Source organism: Sceloporus occidentalis, unplaced genomic scaffold (genome assembly GCF_023333645.1).
Source record: "Sceloporus occidentalis isolate IW3139 unplaced genomic scaffold, rSceOcc1.0.p SCAF_1, whole genome shotgun sequence".
Taxonomy (NCBI): domain Eukaryota; kingdom Metazoa; phylum Chordata; class Lepidosauria; order Squamata; family Phrynosomatidae; genus Sceloporus; species Sceloporus occidentalis.
Window position 1 is genome coordinate 108,221,240 of NW_028316981.1, and position 18,480 is coordinate 108,239,719.

Sequence of the window (18,480 nt, forward strand, 5' to 3'; positions counted from 1 at the left end):
TGGGATTGAGCTGCTCTGTTTCCTTGTTTATGTATTTAGATTCAGAAGAAGGAAGTGGTAAGGTTGACTAACTAGCTGACAGGTTTTCTGAGAAAGAAGACAGACCGTTTTATTCACACCGGAAGAAGTTGCTGCTTTCAGTTTATTTGCAGCATTGTTCTGAAGAAAGCCAAATGCTAGAAATTGAGTTCAGTGGATCTACTGCTTTTTACCAGCGTTGGTTGCTACTGAGAGGAGTCCTTCAACTTCATTAGGGTGTGATTGGCATGATTACAGTTGTAACTGGCTTGGCAAGAACCTAAATGGATTCACGAAACACTCCCTATCGCTCTGAGGTGGCCCGCTGGTCCCCAGATGACTTGGCAGACTACTTCAGGAGGGTAAGTTTCAGTCCAGTCCTGTAGTTCCAATTTTATACTGTAAGAAAAAGTAGATCCACTTGTGAACTTTTGCTATCATAACTTTAGAAGAGACTAAATACATGTCAGTGCCATTTCCAACAGCCATTGCACCTTCTTCTGAATGTAATGAATTTGTTAGATAATTGTTTCTAGCCTCCTGTCTCAAACTAAGACAACCTCTCCTTTTCATGTTCTAGGATTTTGACTCTTTTTGGTAAAAGTGAATTGGAAAAGGAATCAAAGAGATAGCTGCCTTAGTCTGTTTTATCATAAATACTCATAACAGAGTCCGGTAGCCCCTTTGAGATGAACTGGGAAAAGGAAATGTCTAGCATAAGCTTTGGTGGTATACAGGCCATGCTATCAGATGGATAAGTTGGAATTGTTACTCCTTGGACTACTCAGCTTTGTATGTCCACTGACCATGTGGCCAAGAGATTTAGGGAGCTTTCATCCAACCAAGTAACATTTCAGACTCTCACAGTATGGGTCCACCCTTCCTTCCTCCTTATCCAGACCTCCCACACTCCATTCCTAAGGGTGAGGAGATCTTCCAAATCAGCAAGGCATGTGAGTTGCAAGAAAGTAGAATCACTGAAAGTCAGGAAAACCCCTCTTGGACCAGCAGAAGTGCCAAGTACTCACAGACCAACAATTTTGATTCCAGGCCATTGTTCCTCTATTATTTTCTCTCCCCATCCTTGCCCTATGTTTCAAATGTAGGTTTGTAAAATGAAGATTGCAGTACTTCACTGTTCTGTACAGAGTATCTCACATAATCTGGCCTTAATAATTGTTCAGAGACATAGGAAGACTAGGGAATTTTCTGGTGTTGTGATAGAAAAGGCAAAGAAGGACCCGGATACCAGCTGCTAGATATAAAACAGCACTAAGCCTCCAGTGTTTGCCAAATAAAATTTCACCCTAATGTTAAGCAGTAAGTAATCAGCTGCTTACAGTGGCATGAAAACTCCATGGGATGAGCAGCTGGCCTCCATGGTATTTATGGGATGGCAACAGTAAAATTTCAGAAACCTTAGCTGTAAATTGTATATGTCCATGCATCCAGACAATACTTGTTAACTTCTAGATATCAGAAATCTACTTACATGTATATGTAACTATCATATTCAGACTATTTCAAAGCTCAGTCTGTCTGGATAAAGACAGGGCCAGACCTACCTTTGGGGATAGTGAGGCAACTGCCTTCAGCAGCAAGTTTAGTGTTAGGAAAGGGCAATAAATTGTTGTTTATTTAATTTGGGTTGTTGTGGTTGTTGTTCTTGGTCAGGGTTTCCCAACTTTTTTTTACTCGTGGAGCCCTTATTTCTATGGCAGAGCCCTTAAGAGTCCTACCATATGTCTTACAAGTTAATGGTGTTTAGGATTATATATAAGAGTATATTATTATACTTTAACTTCATTCAATTTTTATTTCTTTCATTTTCCTGGAGAGACCATAGAGCACCTGGGAAGTGCACAAGGAGCCCTAAGGGCTCCTCGGAACACAGGTTGGGAAGCCCTGTTCTTGGTGGCGGCAGTGGTAGTTTTTACTGGCAGGGAAGGGGAAGTGTGCTAGTAGGGCTTTTCTATCTCAGATGCCAAAATAACTTGGCACTATACCAATGCTTGGATAAGAAATGGGCACCCTGTGTTTCTCTGCTTCAGGCTAGAGATTGAAAGAATATTTTTAAACAGTTGAAAAATGTGTTTCTCAAGTGACAAGAAACTCTGACAGGAAGAATCTTGGACTGATGAGAATCTTTGCCGTTCGGGATTTGTTCTATGCAAAATTAGCATGGGATTGTATTGTGGCAAAAACAACATTTTCTGCATACAAAATAGCATCCTTTGTATGGAAAACAATATTTTTCACAATGAATATTATTTTCTGCCAATAAAATGCTGTTTCCTGTGCAAAAAATAATGTAGGTAAGGACTCATTCTGTACAAAATTTACAAATTGTATTTTTGCACAGAAAACAGCATTTTCTGCATAGGAAAACAGTATGTCTGTGCCAAAATATTATTTTCCAAGCAATTTTATGTGCAGAAAAGTCAGTGTTCTGTGCAAGATTACCATATACAGTTTTTGTACACAGTTAAGTCCCAAACTGTGGATAGTCTATGAAAACTGCACAATTTCACAGTATTTTCTCACACTAGGAAGACAGTTCCTGAACGTACACAAAGTTTCCTTCAAAATGAAACCCATCAATGAATTAAACACCCCAGGCTGTAGACTCTGGCTTATGTTAAGGATCCTACACCACTTTTAGCCCCAGTACTGAGAGCACTGCCCTTTTCTCATTCCAATAGTGGTAGCCCTAGAAAGTTTATTCCCTGAAGTGGAATCCACATGCTGCTACCTCCTTGCTGGGGACAGCAGTTTAAAAAAAAATCTGGCAGTACACTGCAGATCATAGAAGTTAAGCAGAGTCAGCTCTGATTAGTATTTAGATATAGGCTATATTTTAGAGAAAGGAATTGGCAAAACCACTTTTGAGTATTCCTAGCCTAAGAAAACCCAATGAAATTCATGAAGTTGCCATAAGTCAACAGGTGACTTAAAGGCACACACATACACACAGGCTGGAAACCATTTTGCCATCTTGACCCTGATTCATACAGGCCTTTGGAGCAAATCATTGTAACATAGCCTAACAGAGGACTCCCAGTTTCATCAGCCTCCACTGGTATGGCACTATTAAGCCAAATGGAATACTAAAGCTTCATTGGGATGTTGGAGAGTCGCCATGGCGTAGTGATTTAACTGTTGGACTATGACTCGGAGACCAGTGTTTGATTCCCAGCACAGCCATGAAGCATACTGGGTGACCTTGGGCAATCACACGTTCTCAGCCTCAGGGGAAAGCAAAAGTAAGCCTCCTCTGAACAAATTTGCCAGGAAAACGTCATGATAGGTTTGCCTTAGGGTCACCATAAGTCAGCAATGACTTGAAGGTACACGTTAACAACATAAAAAGAGGGAGGGATGAGAGAGTGAAAAATGGATTGTGACAGCACCTTTAAGACTAACTGATTTTTATTTTAGTAAGAGTATTGATGGGATATCAATTCACTTCTTCAGATGCAGTGCAGAAATGTTAAAGCTTCAGGTTGTAAAGCATATTTATACATTTGTGGAAATGGGATAGATTTGTTGTAATAGGCTTCTGTGTAACCAGAGGTGGTGCAGTAAATGGAGAGAAGCACTGACATCTCCATTATGCTGGGATTTACAGGTCTTCCAACTCTTGAAAGATTCAATTTGTCTTGCTCAACCTTACAGTAACCCTTGGACAATGATCAAGAAGAAAGGGAAGCTAGGACAACAGATCTACAGTGTTAGGAGCTGCTTGTGTAACCCTCTGTAGCAGTAAAAATGAATGAAAAGAAGTGAGATATTAGACTTTTTATAAAATAACATGACAGACACCAGTGCTTGAACAACCCTTGGGAGAAAATAATTGTAATGTGTATTCTCCATCTACATGATTTCTACACTGCCAATATGTTTCTGGTCCAAATCAGGAAGCTGGTGATAACATTTAAACCCCTAATGGCTTGGGTCTGGGTACTTGAAGGAGCACTTCTCTTTATATAATCCTTCCCAAGAACTGAAGTCCCCACAATGTACTGTGGGGAGACATGGAGGAGGGCCTTCTTTTTGTGCACACAGATTATGGAGTCTTCTTCCCTTTGGGGATCAAAATGCTTCATTCTGGTGTCAAGTTAAATGTGTTTTTTTAAATGAAACCCTTGAGGATATAATATTTCTTGTCTAGTTACTTTGTATATATGCATGGTTTTAACTGTTAAGGCTTGTTTGGATCTGTAAAATATCTTAATATGTTTTAAGTTATCTGATTATTAGAATTATTCTTTATTGTTTCCCATTTTACATTAATTAGATGCCTCTTATATGTGCCACCTGGAAATCTTTTGAGTGGAGTAGACTCATTTTGTTGGTTGCATCATCAGCACAATCACCATCCTCTTGCCTTGTTTTCATATAATTTATGGCAAGGTGGGACAAAGTGTGGTACTCCATATATGATTGGACTGCAACTGCAATCATCCCTAGCTGGCATAGCCAAAGGCGAACAATGTAGAGCTATAGTCCATCCATACTTGGAGAGCCATACTTTGGCCACCTTTGGTTTTTGGTCAGAGCTTTTGGTTGATTGTGCTTGTTTTTTCTGATTTGTGGTTGTGTGATAATCTCACCGTGCCACAGTTTTCTGTAAGATTACTTGCTTTTCTGATCTTTCTGAGTTATGTAGATGCCTAGTCTGGTTGTCAAACAGGGTTATAAACAAAACAGTCACCATACATGTGGTTGTTTATGGTAAGCCACAGGAACAAATCAGAGCATTAGCCCTTCTATGCTGGTGCTATCCACTGTGCCATCACATAGTACCCAATTATTTCACTGGGGATGCTGAAGAATCGACAGGAGACTGTCGACAGGCAAACCACTGAGATAAATATGGTTCATCCCCGTAAAATCAGAACCTCCCATGGTTGGAAGGCTTATTTCCAAGTCTGTTCTAAAGGCATCTAAAACCAGGGTCTAAAAGCAAATTAGAAGCAGCTTGACTTTAGCTGCATATATATTTAGCTACATATGTATGCACAGCTAGATTAGCTTCCTGCACAATTCATGGGGAGCTGTAGCAACAATTTGGATGAAAAGTAAAGAAATGTTCAAGGCAACTAATGGTGCTTTCAGAATTAAAATTAGATAAATCACTTTGATTTAGCTCCAGTTTTGATTTAAAGACCACTTCAAGCCAATAACAAACATTTCCTTTGTGGAAGGATTCCATGTGTGCCTTTGCTCAGCTGCAAGGAATTCTTTTTCGTAAATTACCTAGGCAAGAGCACGCTTTAACTGCCTCCAGGATGTTACCAATCTGCATAAAGAGGGGTCTCTTCCCACTCCTTCTTCAAATTCTGTCTCCATATTTCTGTTGGACATTAGATGGCCTCTAAAGTGATCATGTGTGATCACCTGGTGAGTGCTTCAAACCAGTTGTGTCTTTAGGGTTGGCATTAACAGATGCAGTGGTGTCACACTCCCATACCGCACCCTACATAATCCTGGGTAATGTCTCTTTGTACTAATGTTATTCATATCTCATAATCTCCATATGTAACTGAATGTAAAGCAATAGTTGTGGCATAAACAACTAACAAAATTAAAATTATACCTTTAAATTACAATATCATATGCACAGCCTAAATGTATCTACATACACATAGTTTCATGTAGTCAAAGTGAACATTTGGTAAGATGTGATTGTTTTAAAGAAAATGTTAAAAATAAAAATTATTTTATAATAGAAATTATTTTTAAAAATGAATTTTTTAAAACCTTAACCTTTTCTCCTACTCAGTTTCATCCTATTCACATCATCAATTCCACTGAGCTCCACCATTTTAAGGTGAATGCCACAGCCGATTTCTGCCCAAAGACAGATGTTTAGGGACCAGTATTATCACCCCTATCTTTGGGTGTCACTTGATACATCCCGTACCCACCACACATACATCCTGTGATTCCCCTGCTTCAAATGTTAATCCCCACATAGCGCTTGCTTGACATAAGGAGGCCATTTCTGGAGGCATCTCTGTGGAGGCATCTCTACAGCACGTGTTCCACATTTCTGTCTAGCAGCAGAGAATGAAAATGCTATCTGTACCTAAAAGAGATGTGCCATCTTTATTAGGATATTTTTAAATGGGATTTCTTAGATGTGTGCCTGACTGAATCAGCACATTTGAAACTCCCAAACCCAGCTAGGGAAGGGGGCATTGAACCCTAGCTAAGACCCTATCTTGGTTCCAAATGGCTAATAATGTTATGGGGAAAATAGATCAGGGGTGGATTGTTGTGCAAAAGTCCTCTACAACTTTGTGTTTATTTTCTGCCTTCCTTGCTTTTTGTTGTTGTTGTTCTACTTCCTAGTTTACCATTTTAATGCTAAACCATGGTGCCAGCAATGTGGAAAACTGGTATCTGAACAGTTACCATCTTCTGTGTCCAGGTAAAATTAGTACTAATAAAGTCAGTCATTCAGGACAGAATAATGCAAAGTTGGCATGTCTCTTGTGTTACTGTTTCCTGTTTTTATATTAGAGTAGATCATACGGATACTTTTCCTTGATGATTCAAAGATTCCATGATGTCATACATTATCTTGATATTCTTCATGATTTTTAGTCCATTTGTGTGTAGGTGCTGTTATTATTATTTTGATTATTGTTTGGTTATTTGGTGGATGATCTATACCAGGAACTTGAAAGGATAAAAGCATCACTTCACCAAATGAAGCTTTATTTAGGGATACTAAATTGCCCAAATGAAGCTGCGGACAAGTCTACATAGGGAACACCAAATGCAGTGTGCAAATAAGAATCAAGGAACACCAGAGACACTGCAGACTGGGCCAGCCAGAAAAATCAGCAGAAGCAGAACATGTTACAAACCATCCTGGGCATAAAATATTGTTTGAAAACACTGAAATTCTGGACCATGCCAACCACTGCTATGTCAGGATGCACAGGGAAGCCATTGAAATCCACAAACACCTGGACAATTTCAACAGGAAAGAGGAAACCCTTAAAGTAAACAAGGTTTGGCTTCCAGTCCTGAAAGATAGCAAGATGAAGACTCAACAAATGCAAATAAGAAATCTCCAAGGGTCAGGGGTTTCCCAGCAGACAATAAACACTAATCAAGCAGACACTAATCCTCTTTTGCAGACCCTTCCAGCCTGAGGCCTGCCATTAGCAACAGAACAATACACATGCAAATCACTCCTGTCTTCCCAGGGTCACACAGTGTATATATACCCAACTAGAACATGGCCACGTAGCCTGAAAAACTCACAAAAAATCTAAATATAAGACAGTGTTTTATTTTGGGGGAAACAGGGTACTTTCAAAGCTCAACTAGGACAAAATGGATGTTAGGGATTATTTTAGAGGTGTGAGAAGAACAAGGAGGAGACTATACAACATTTCCCCACAGTTTTACAAAATTGCCTCTTTTGGATTATAACTCCATGCCATGTCAGCTGTGAGATTCTGTGAGATATCATTTTTAAAAAAGTTTTAATTTTGCAAAGTTGTAGCCATACAGCCCTTTGGGATTTAGATTTGAGTAGTGGACAGTAGCAATAGTGGGGGATGACACCGGTGGAGGAGCTCTCAGAAACAAAGGTGGTGGCACCATCGCTAATACTTGTTATTGCTGTGCAAAAAGAGGCAAAGTAAACCTCATTTGAACGTCTTTTACTGTGGGGGTTGATGAACTCCCCCTCTCACTACTGAGGACAGTGCTCTGTTGAATAATGGAGATGAATAATTTGTGGCAATGCATGACAGTCAGGGATGGGGTAGTGGTTTGAATGTTTGACTATGACTCTGAAGACCAGGGTTCAATTTCCTGCTCAGCCCTGAAACCCAGTGGGTGACCTCAGGCAAGTCACGTGCTCTCAGCATCAGTGGAAGGCAATGGCAAATCTCCTCAGAGCAAATCTGACTGAGAAAACCCCTTGATATGTTTGCCTAAATCAACTAAATCAAACTTTATTGCTTTTGACCAAAGGTCATTGCACAGCACAACAATATAACAATACATACAACAATATAACAATATAAAAATACATGGAAATTATATCTAAAATGCAGGTATCTCATATCTAGTATAGAATTTCTAAACAAACAAGCAACAATTGTCATCATGCATTAAAATTTTGTCAAATATAGTCATCACCTTTACAGTTTATGGCTATCCCTGTTATATACTTATTCCTGATTTTTTTAGCTGCTAAGGCAAACAAAGCTACTTTTCAGGTTACATATTTATTCAGGTCCAATAGAAGATAAAAAATCATGTCCTGTGGATTTTGACTGGGACTGGTTTCTATTATAGGTGTAATAAACCTTTCTCTTGGTTCTTGGTAGAGAGGACAAAATAACATGTAATGAACAAGGTCCTCTACCTCTTGATAACCATATATACAAGTACGTTCTTTTGGAGGAATACCTCTATGTCTTCTCTCGCTGTATGCTGTATCCATCATATTTAATCTTAATTCAGTAAAAGCTTTCCGTAAATTTGCAAATGTTAAACTAACAAAATAATCTGGAAAAATACAAAACTTCTTGAGTTTATAGTATAGGGGGCACATGAGGACAGATAAGCAGTATGGAGATCTTTTTGTATTGATGTTTCACTTATTATGTTTGCCTTAGGGTTGCCATAAGTTGGAAACAGGTTTAAGGCACACAAAAACAATTACATCCTAGTGACACATAAGATGAATCTACACTGCATAAATAATACAATTTGACAACATTTTAGGTGTCATGACTCCATCCTACAGAATCCTGGATTGTCTAGTTTACTGAGGAACAAGCACTCTTTGGCAGGAAAGGCTAAGAATCTTGTGAAACTGCAAATCCCAAGATTCCATAGAATGAAGCTACAGCTTAAAATGGTGTCAAATAGCCTTATTTCTACAGTGTAGAAGCACTTGTAGAATTAAGAAGACCTTCCCCATAGAAGATCCATCTGACTCCCATGTAACAGGCATTGCAGTGCTCATCAAAAACTATTCCTTTTGTTGGGCCTTTGAGTTGGTGTACTTTCAGAAATATACTTTCACACAATATATTAGGAACTGTGTTTCCTTTTGTGTGAAACTGCCCAATAGCGGTATATCCTTTTACATTGGCACTCCCCCACCCCCCGCCATGGTTGATACGGATGAGAAAGAGGGACTTTTTGAGATAAGCCAGCCAATCAAGGGAGATGTGTCTGGCTTCCTCCTTCCTATTTCCTGTTTTTAAATAGGTTCTCAAGAATAGTTAATTAAATATTTTAACATTGTATTAAAACTGACATTTTTATTATGCATCTCCAAAAGATTAATGAAAACTTCATGCACATACACATACATGCAAGTATAGAAATAACTATAACAATTTGATTAGAAATCGTTTAGATAGAAATACAACATATCATAGATTCATGACTCGACCAACACCAGGGACTGGGGATTCAGTCTTCTGTCCTGGCGCTGACTGTTGATTGGAAACTTCAAAGCCCCTTCTTTTCTTTCTTGTGGTTATTGATCGTGAAACCAGCCTTAGATTGGACAGCCAGTCAGAAAGAAGATTAATTTCAACAGAGGTCTGACAGTTCCTCAAAGAAACCTCACATGCTTTTAGACATGCATTTAGGCATTATTTCTATAATAATACTTCTGCTGCTATTAGCTCTGTGTTTGTGTGGATATTGTTGTAAGTTCATGGATTGGGATATACAATTATGCATTATAAACCACCTGGAGAGAGAGAGGTTCAGGAACGATAGAGGAATACCTCTGCTGAATTGGCCAACCAGGTCAGGCAAATCTTGCACAATTCACAATATTTTGAGCCTTCTAGAGACCACTTGAAAGTTTCTTCCAAAATGTGTCCAGGGATGATTTTATTTTCTGTGATCATCCTCCATTTTCTTTATGATATCCATTTTTCTGGAGAAATGTACAGTTCTATGTTTCTTTTCTTTCTTTTTTTTAACATACAGGCGTAGCTGGTAAGGCAGGCCTATCTACTCTTTCCTTTTATCTCTCTGTTTTGGTGTCCATGCATGTTCAGTCAGGGATTCTGGAGGGAGCTTACCTTCTCCAGCCCTCCATCACCATTCTCCCAGTGCTTATGCTGCTAAAAACTTATAGCTGAACAAAGCTTGAGGAAGGAAAACAGATAAAAATTAAAACTATATACATGTAAAATGCAACTATCGGGTCAAGTAAAGCTTTCAGAAATAAACAAAAAATATTTTGAACCTTCTAGGGTCTATTTGAAAGTTACTTCTAAAATGAATCCATGGATGATAATATTTTAAATTATTGTAATCTGCCTTGAATCCCATTTTGGGAGAAAGGTGGGATATGAATCTATATTTCTTCTACTTCTACTTCTTCTTTTTTTGACACACTGGATGAGCTGGTGAGGCAAGTTTTCCCTGTTTTCTTTGTTTTTCCATTCATGCATGCTCAGTAAGGATTCTGGAGGCAGCTGCTACTTACCTTGCCTGTTGCAGCCAGGCACTTAACTACAGTAGCATTGGCTAGAGGCGAATGACTTTGTAAAACTGAGCTTATTTGTCAGAGATTTTGTTAACTGAGGTATGCCTGTGTATATTAAAAAGAAAAAGAAAAGAGAGAGAACTAGTGTCACAACAAATTACCATTCTCAGAATTCCATAGCATTCAGCCATAGCAGTTAAAGTGATGTCAAAGTTGATTATTTCTTCAGTGTGGATGCAGAATGAGTGTGGGGAGGGGCTTTCTGACATTGTGGAACAGCATTGGCAGTGGACCACCAATATTATCCAGACTACTGTTTTGGTCCAGATGTACTGTGCAGCCCCAAAACCAATCTTGTACTCTTCATATGGTTTATTCTGAAACAATAACATCTAGGGACATAACCAAAATTATTTCTTTTCACCTGCAGTTAAACTTCAAGGACTGTGAGAAAGTTGCCAAGAAACACAACATAACTGGACAAAGATTCCTGGTAAGATTTTCAATAAAAACATACAGTGGACCCTTGTTATACACTGGGGTTTGGTTCCAAGATCTCCCATGGATAACAAAATCCGTGGATGCTCAATTAAATATGATGGCAGAGCAAAATGGTGTCCCTTATAAAAAAAATGGAAAATCAGGGTTTGATATTTGACATTTATACTTTTTCTGAACATTTTCAAACTGTGGATGCTTGAATCCATGTATAAAAAATCTGTGTATAAGAAGGGCCGACTGTAGTTCCAAAAGATTTACCCCCCCCCCCCAAATTCCTTTGGATTTACTCCTAATGTGATTGGATATTGATGGAGGGGCATGGAGCCAGTCAAAACTGTACTGTACAAGTCACACTTAAATAGCCATGTTCAAGATATCATGTAAAGGAGAACCTTTATTTTTACTTCATAAAGGGCTGTAGGAATAAGAAAAAATTGTTTACAGGCAATAATATGCTGCATGTGTGTGTTTCTGTTTCAGAACATGTCTGAAAATGATATTCAGAAGTTTCCAAAGCTAAGAATGCCGTAAGTAAAATCAGGGATATAATTAGATACTAAAATAGGTTTGTAAGATGCCTTCGAAACAGATAAACAAGATTTTGATCCCAAGATAGATTAAATTTGTTCAGATATGCTTTCACCAAATGCTTTTCTTTTTCCAGAGCAGGCCCACTTACACAGCAGGGAGAGGTGACTTATGCAAGAGGCACTGGGGTGGGGGATAGAAAGTGATAAAGGTAGGAAAGTATTGACTCTACTCGGGAGTCATGTGGGTCTGCTTCAGGCAGCAAAATACTTCCTATTCTAACAAAGGCCTGTTACAGACAGCCAAAATAAAGCTGCTTCGAGTCACAGTGGCGGTATGGTGTTTCAATGATGCAGTCTTTAGGGCTGGAGCGTGGCTTTGGTGCAACTTCTGGACTCTTAGGACGCATGCATCATTGAAACACCATACCTCCACTGTGACTCGAAGCAGCTTTATTTTGGCTGTCTGTAACAGGCCATTGAGTGCTTTAAAACACTGGGTTGGATCCATATCCCTTCTTGTGCTTAGTTCTCATTGAAATCAGCAAGACTCACATCATGATTAATGTTAAACTAAGGGCCCAAACAGACAGGGCAAAATAAAGCTGCTTTGGGTCACTTTGAAGGTATACTGTTTAAATGACAGATACATCTTAAGAGACCAGAAGATGCACTAAAGCTGTGCTCTAGTCCTTAGGACCTGAGCGTGGCTTTGGTGTGGCTTTCGGCCTCTTAGGATGTATGCATCATTTAAACAGCATACCTCCAAAGTGACCCAAAGCAGATTTATTTTGACCTGTCTGTTCAGGCTCTATTTATAAAAAATAATTTAAAGTTTTAAAATAATTTAAACATTACGGAAGCATACAGAATCATAGAATCATAGAGGATTCTGGGCGTTACATGCAAAAAGTAACTTTTCCAGATTCTGCAACTGGGATGCTAGGGATACATGTTTTGTTTAAAGAATCTAAAAAAGTGTGTGTTCATATATGCTTTCACGGAATCTGTTGACTTATGGTGCCAACATGAATTTCATAGGGGCGGGGGTTATCAGTACGCTGATGACACCCAAATAGTCTTCTCTATGTCTCCGACTGATGCAGTGACCGGGGATGGCATCTCTCCTCTCGTGGCCTGTCTGGAGTCGGTAATGGGCTAGATGAGGGAAAACCGACTCAGTCTGAATCCAGAGAAAACGGAGGTGCTCGTGATAGATTCTCCTGGCCCGGGGATGGCGGTGGTTCCACCTGTCCTGAACGGGATCACGCTTCCTGTGAAGGACTCGGTACGCAGTCTGGGGGTGCTCCTTGATTCGTCGCTCCACCTTACATCACAGGTGGATGCGATGGTCAGGAGCACCTGTTATCAGCTTCGGCTGATATGCCAGCTGCGTCCCTACCTGGGCCGGAGGGACCTTGAAACGGTAGTACATGCTCTGGTAACCTCTCGTTTGGATTTCTGCAACGCGCTCTACATGGGGCAACCCTTGTACCATACCCGGAAGCTACAATTAGTGCAGAATATGGCAGCCAGACTGGTTACTGGCATATCCAGAGCCAGTCATATAACACCAGTGCTTAAAGATCTGCACTGGCTGCCTATCCACTTCCGGGCGCAATACAAGGTGTTGGTTATTACCTATAAAGCCCTAAATGGCTTGGGCCCAGGATACCTCGAGGACCGCCTCTCCCCATACAATCTGCCCCGCACTCTCAGAACATCTGGGCAGCAGCTATTGAGGGTTCCAGGGGCCAGACTAGCCTCTACTTCTAAGAGGACTTTCTCCATCTCAGCCCCTACCCTTTGAAATTCCCTGCCCATTGAGCTCCACTCGGCCACCTCCCTGGCCCAGTTCAAAAAGGGGCTGAAGACCTTTTTATTTAAACAAGCATTCCCTGATGCAAGCCCCGACTAACTTCTCCCTCCCCTCTACGTCAGCAGTGGCAAGCTGGCTGGAATGTTTTTACTGTATTTTGTTGAAGTATATGGTAATTTTATGTATTTTATGAATGTTGTACACCGCCCTGGTTTTATAGAAGGGCGGTATATAAATAAAATTTTTAATTTTTTTAAATTTAATTTTAATAGGGTTTTCTTACTGAAGGAATCCTTAAAGGTGGTTTTGCCAGTTCCTTCCTCTGAAATATAGCCCAGAATACCTGGTATTTGTGGGCGGTCTCCCATCCAAGTACCAAGGCCGAACCTGTTTAGCTTCCAGGATCAGACAGGGTCTGGTGGCTTTAGATAATTTAGAAAGTAGAGATTATTTTGTAAGATGAACAATTCTTAGGTAAACATTTTTACTAACTTAGAAATAACATAAAGTTTACATTATTGCTGAGCTAGCAAAAATGTTCATTGTAAAATGTGTGAAATAACCCCGTTGTACTTACAGCAGTTTTAAGGTCTAATTCAACCATGCAGGAGATGAGGTATATATAAATAATAAAACAGCTATGTTTTCTGTATTCCTAAGGAAAGCTAGGACTACATTATCTACCTTAAACATGTTCACATAAATTTCTAGATGGATAAGACTGTTTTTATTGCAGCATTCTCCCTGCTGTACTGCAAAATCCTCCATGTAGGATTTTGTTTTATTCATTGGCAAACAGTTAACTATGCAATCAGGGAAGCGGTTTAGTGTAGTCACAGGACCATATCTAGAAATTGTGCTAACTTTGCCATTAGACAGTGCATCATCTTTAACTATTTCCTTCCCAGTCTCTGTCCCCACACACACATACACCAGGGCTTCTCTTAACCTTCTGGATGGAAGGTACCACTCTCTGGCTTCAATGGGGGCTTATTTTTCAGCATTAATAGGGGAATGACATGCAGGGTTTGGTTTTCAGAATCATTGACCTTGGAAGAAGGTTTAAGCTTATCTATACTTTCTGACATTTCATAGATGAAAAAGGGAGAATGTGTTCAAAATAGCAAAAGTTATTAGTGAGGGAGAACAGACAAGTTAAGAGTCTGCTGGCTCACAAAAAAGCAGTTTGCTTTTTCATGCAGTTTGCAGCAATTGAAATAAGCCAAGGCTAAATAGGAAAAGGGGGAGGAGGAGGGAAAAGCTAGGGTATTTTAAAAGAGGCATAATAAGTGGGATTACAAAGGATTAATCTGGACTGTTGCTGTCAGTTCAGGGCAGTTGGAAGGTATGGCTTCTCTTGACTGCAGGTTCAACATCTGGGACACATCTTCTAATACCTACTGATAATTTTTTTAAAAAATCATTTAATATCATGACCAGTTTCTCCCAGAGATTAATTTCAATATGGAGTTTAGTGTGAAGCTTAAAACTTAAAGACTTTAAGAATCTCCCATTACCCACATAGCCAGAAGGAGGAGGGTCCTGCCTGCATGGATAATCTTCCATCCTATTTGAACTGAGGACAAAAAACACAACACTTGACAAAATGCAAGCCTATGACTAACATAGGGGCAATACAGACTGGCACTTTGTGCTGGCCTGCACACACATTAGGGCTGAGCATCCACACGCTCCAAGCTCTAGTTCCGCTGCCCAGCCACCATTGCACCACACAGTGTGCGCCAAGATGATGTCTGTGCAGTGCAGCACCCAAACAGTGCTACACACGAGGGATGTCATCATGGTGTGCAAGCACATCTGTGGAGGCCCTGCAAGGACACAAAAAGAACCTGCCCAGAAGCGGGTTCTTTTTGCTCCTTCTGGAGGCCGCGGTGTGTGGTTGCTACAGCCTCCTTCTGTGGCAAAAACAGGTGGCATGGAGCTGCCCACCTGTGTAGGCCCATAGTCATCTTTTTGTCTTTCTTTCTCCTATATGATTTTAAACACCTTTGCCTGATGAAGAAGCCAATGGAGCTTCAAAAGCTTGCAATCTATATAATGTCAAATTTGGTTGGCCCAATAAAGGTATCACTGGCGGGTTACATACCGCTGGATTGCGGCAATCTCCCGCCGCCACCACTTGCAGTGTCCGGGAGCCGCAGCACCCAAACCGTGCGGGTCCCGGACACTCCGAGGAAGGAGCGCGGAAATCGCACTCCTTCCTGGGCCCCGGAAAAGACGTCGTGGGGCGCTAGTCGCGCACTTGCGGCATCACTTTTGGGGTGCGATGTGCGGACGCACAGCGTCCGCTACGTCAATATGGCGGCGGCCATGTGGAACGGCCGCCACCATTTGTCACGGACTCTGTCCGTGATAGGGTAAGGGGCGTCTGGAAGAGACGGCCCTTTTTCAAAATGGGACGTCCTAAGGACGTCCCTTATGGCGGTGTGTAATGCGCCACTGTTTTGTAGATTTTGGATCATATTGTACTTTACATTTGGGGAAGGGGAGAAGGTAGCATTTGTGTTCTCTATATGAGCAGCACTTCTTAAAAGGCCTTCTCGTCTTTATTGCTTCCTTAACACGGTTCTTGAACCATGTTGGCATCCTCTTGACTTGTTGGTAACTTGTTTGACCTGTGATATTCCCCCTGTGTCAGTGGAGAGATCTGATCTGTTGACTCAAATTTCATATTTCATATTTGTTGGGGTCTCCCCCCCCCCTTTTCACTAAAGCGCTCATTCTTGCAAAGTTTTCTCTTTTGCATTTTTGAGAAATTTCCTCTTTTGAAATTACTAATTAGGAATTACCAGGTAGGCAAGGAAAGGGAGCTTATGGTGCATGTACACTATAGAAATAATGAGGCTTGATACCACTTTAAATGTGGTGGTTCCATCCTATAGAATCCTGGAATTTGCAGTTTTACAGGGCCTTTAGGTTTTTTCTGTCAAAGACTGCTAATGCCTTACAGAACTATAAATCCCAGAATTCTGTAGGATGGTGCCCTGGCAGTAAAAGTGGTGTCAAACTGTTTTATTTCCACAAGATAGATGCACTCTTAGACATAAATGAAATTGGGCAACAAATGCAGGTCAGTTTACTGAAATCACTACCTTTTAGGTGTGGCCAATATAACTTGGGGATCTGCTTTGCCTTTTCTAACCACTTTTTGAAGCAGGCTACTTGGCATTGTCACCTATAACTATTTGGAACTGTGAATAAAAATCCAAAACATACTGTAGCCAAAAATTTCTCTGTCTGGGGGAATTGTATTTAGCTCAATTTATTGGGTTGGCTGCAAGGACCCTTGCAACCATTTCCCTTATGGGAATCAAAGAAACATTGCAGAAGCAGAATTCCCTGAATGAAATGTTTCTTTTATTTAGTGGGAAAATCACACAACAATCCACATTCACTCACATATACATGTCAGGCTTAAGGAAATCAAGAGTTAGCTTGGAATAGTTGGAGCCTGAACTAATAACAATACTTACACAAGACGAGGCTTGACTCTGGATCCAATTGCGAAGGAGATACCATGGGTCGTTTGTGTGAGCAGAGGGAGGAATGGATGTACTGGGACTGGTCAGAGTTCACAGTGACAGAGTGTCCCTGTGCCTTCTAACTAGCCCACTGATAAAGAATTTGGGGGGTCTTTTATAGGCAAAAACTAGCCTAAAGACAAAGGTGTTTGTCCTACATCAAAGGAAATCAAGTCTATGTTGTAAAGGATTGCTTGGTCTGGCAATCTCCAGGTTGAGAATGAAGTTGTAAATCAGCCTTATCAGGCTTGTCTGGCAAAACTTCCTGTCTCAGTTGCCTGTCTTCCTGACTTCAGAGGTGTTAAAGTTCCTCATTTGCAATTCCCAAACTATTTTGTTTGATGTGCATATGGGATGGTGTGGATGTGACCACTTGCCTCAGAGATTATGGTTGCCCGGAGTACAGTGTCCGTTGAGGGCCATTGGGAAAGCACACACACCAAAATTCAGAAGATTTTGTCTTAGCATAACAATACCAACCACACTTTGACCTGTCCATGTGGAAAGGAGAAGGCAAGAGTGTGAGTAATATTTTCCTCATCTTGCTGCTCTGGTGTTATCCTTAATCAATCGGATACACCCCCTCCTCCTTTTATGTAAGCAGTGTGGTTTTTATACTTCCTTCCTCAGCTGCAGATTCATAAGTCTGATGCTTGAAGTAGAAAAAAACTAAATCCAATGCAGAGCCCTAAAAACTAGATTGAGTAATCTTTCTGTTTATAACAACCTTTCTCGCCTGCAATTTCTCATCCAGTAAGGGAAATAACACAGAAAGTTTACGCCCATGTACTTATTTTTGATCATTGACCCAGAACACTTTCCTAATACTGAAATGTTTATAATTATATATAGATACTGTCCTGGGAAAAAACCTTTTTTTGCAGCCAAGAAAGGCTTCATTGCTAATGAAAATTATAGCGAGTCCTTGTTATCTGCTGGGGTTTAGTTCCAGGAATCCCCATGGATAATAAAATCAGTGGATGCTCAGGTCTTACTAAATACAATGCATACTAAAATATATCAAATGGCAAAATCAGGGTTTGCTTCTGGAAATCTATATTTGTAAAAAATATTTTCAAGCCATGCATAGTTTAATTTGTGGATAAAGAATCTGTAAATACAGAGGGGTGACTGTATTGCATTCTTCAAGCTTACTTTTCTTCAAGGATCTTGGAATGGCACACACAGTTTCCCCTTCTTTAAACTCACAATAAATATTTATTTCTATCATACATTCCAGGAAGGGATGCCAAAGTGACTAAGAAAATCAATTACAATTAAAAATGACAATAATAAAACTACAAATCTTTTTAAATTACATCTACAATGGTGAGATAAAAAAGAAAAGTCTGTTGAAGCAATCAGTGATAACATGTCAAACAGCAATCATATTTAAATGCTAAGATGCTAAGATGAATGTCCATTTTATTTAGTTTGATCAGCCACAAAAAAAAAAAAAAACACCCTTATATTTTCACTAATCGCCAGAAAGACCTGAAGGAGAAAGCTATATGAATCTTTTTAGTCAGGAAGTTCTAAAACATTAGTGAAAAATGTGTGCCCATTCAAAAATTGAAC

The 18,480-nt window shown here is 40.1% G+C and overlaps 1 protein-coding gene across 1 annotated transcript in view; it reads left to right on the forward strand.

Moving 5' to 3' along the window:
• The first annotated feature begins 239 nt into the window (after positions 1–239).
• LCP2 (lymphocyte cytosolic protein 2) overlaps positions 240–18,480 on the forward strand; it is a 58,222-nt gene continuing 39,981 nt past the window's right edge. Inside the window, exons 1-3 of the mRNA XM_089531808.1 lie at positions 240–380; positions 10,944–11,006; positions 11,495–11,541. Of these exons, the coding sequence (XP_089387934.1) occupies positions 303–380; positions 10,944–11,006; positions 11,495–11,541 (188 nt within the window). The 5' untranslated portion in view covers positions 240–302. The remainder of the gene's footprint in view (positions 381–10,943; positions 11,007–11,494; positions 11,542–18,480) is intronic.